The 683-nt window shown below is 26.5% G+C and overlaps 1 protein-coding gene across 1 annotated transcript in view; it reads left to right on the plus strand.

The window, feature by feature from the left end:
* LOC107633881 (probable pectinesterase 55) overlaps nt 1–683 on the plus strand; it is an 8,575-nt gene that overhangs the window by 6,229 nt on the left and 1,663 nt on the right. The window contains exon 6 of the mRNA XM_021117473.1: nt 497–679. Within this exon, the coding sequence (XP_020973132.1) occupies nt 497–679 (183 nt within the window). The remainder of the gene's footprint in view (nt 1–496; nt 680–683) is intronic.

Consider the following 683-nt stretch of genomic DNA (forward strand, 5'->3'; position numbering starts at 1 on the left):
ACAAATTAATTATATTTATATTAAAGAAAAGTTTTAAATATGCTTATTAAATAAAAAAATTAACATAGAAAATCAAATCATACTAAGATCAATATTTTATCTTTCTATTTTATACGTAAACTTTCATAAAGGAAATAATTATATGGAATAATATATTGCCATAAACATAAAAATTATTTATTTAAATATTTCATTGGTTTTAAATTTTGGACTAGCTATACACCTTTAAAATAACACTAGATACGATACCAAGTTTAGACTATTTTAGAAGATTCGGGCATTATATTTGGTATTTCAATTATAATTTTTAATTTAAGGATTATATATATAAACTTGTTTATATAATTACTAGCTTTAGTCATTCTTTTGATAGAATTATTAGTTTTAATTTAGTCATAAATTATTATGACTGATTTTTTATAGTTATGGAAATTTGTTGTTATTCATGTAAAATGTATGATTTGAATGAAAGCTGATGGGAATTTTGATTTGACTTAGGATTGTGTGATAAATGCAACATCCCCAGGGTTCATAACAGCCCAAGGGCGTGAATCAGATAATGACCCAAGTGGTTTTGTGTTCAAAGGGGGTTCTGTGGTTGGCTCCAACCCTGCTTCATCTTTCTTGGGACGAGCCTATGGTCCCTATTCTCGAGTTATCTTTTATGGAACTAATTTGGGTTC

This window comes from Arachis ipaensis, chromosome B03, assembly GCF_000816755.2.
Source record: "Arachis ipaensis cultivar K30076 chromosome B03, Araip1.1, whole genome shotgun sequence".
NCBI lineage: Eukaryota > Viridiplantae > Streptophyta > Magnoliopsida > Fabales > Fabaceae > Arachis > Arachis ipaensis.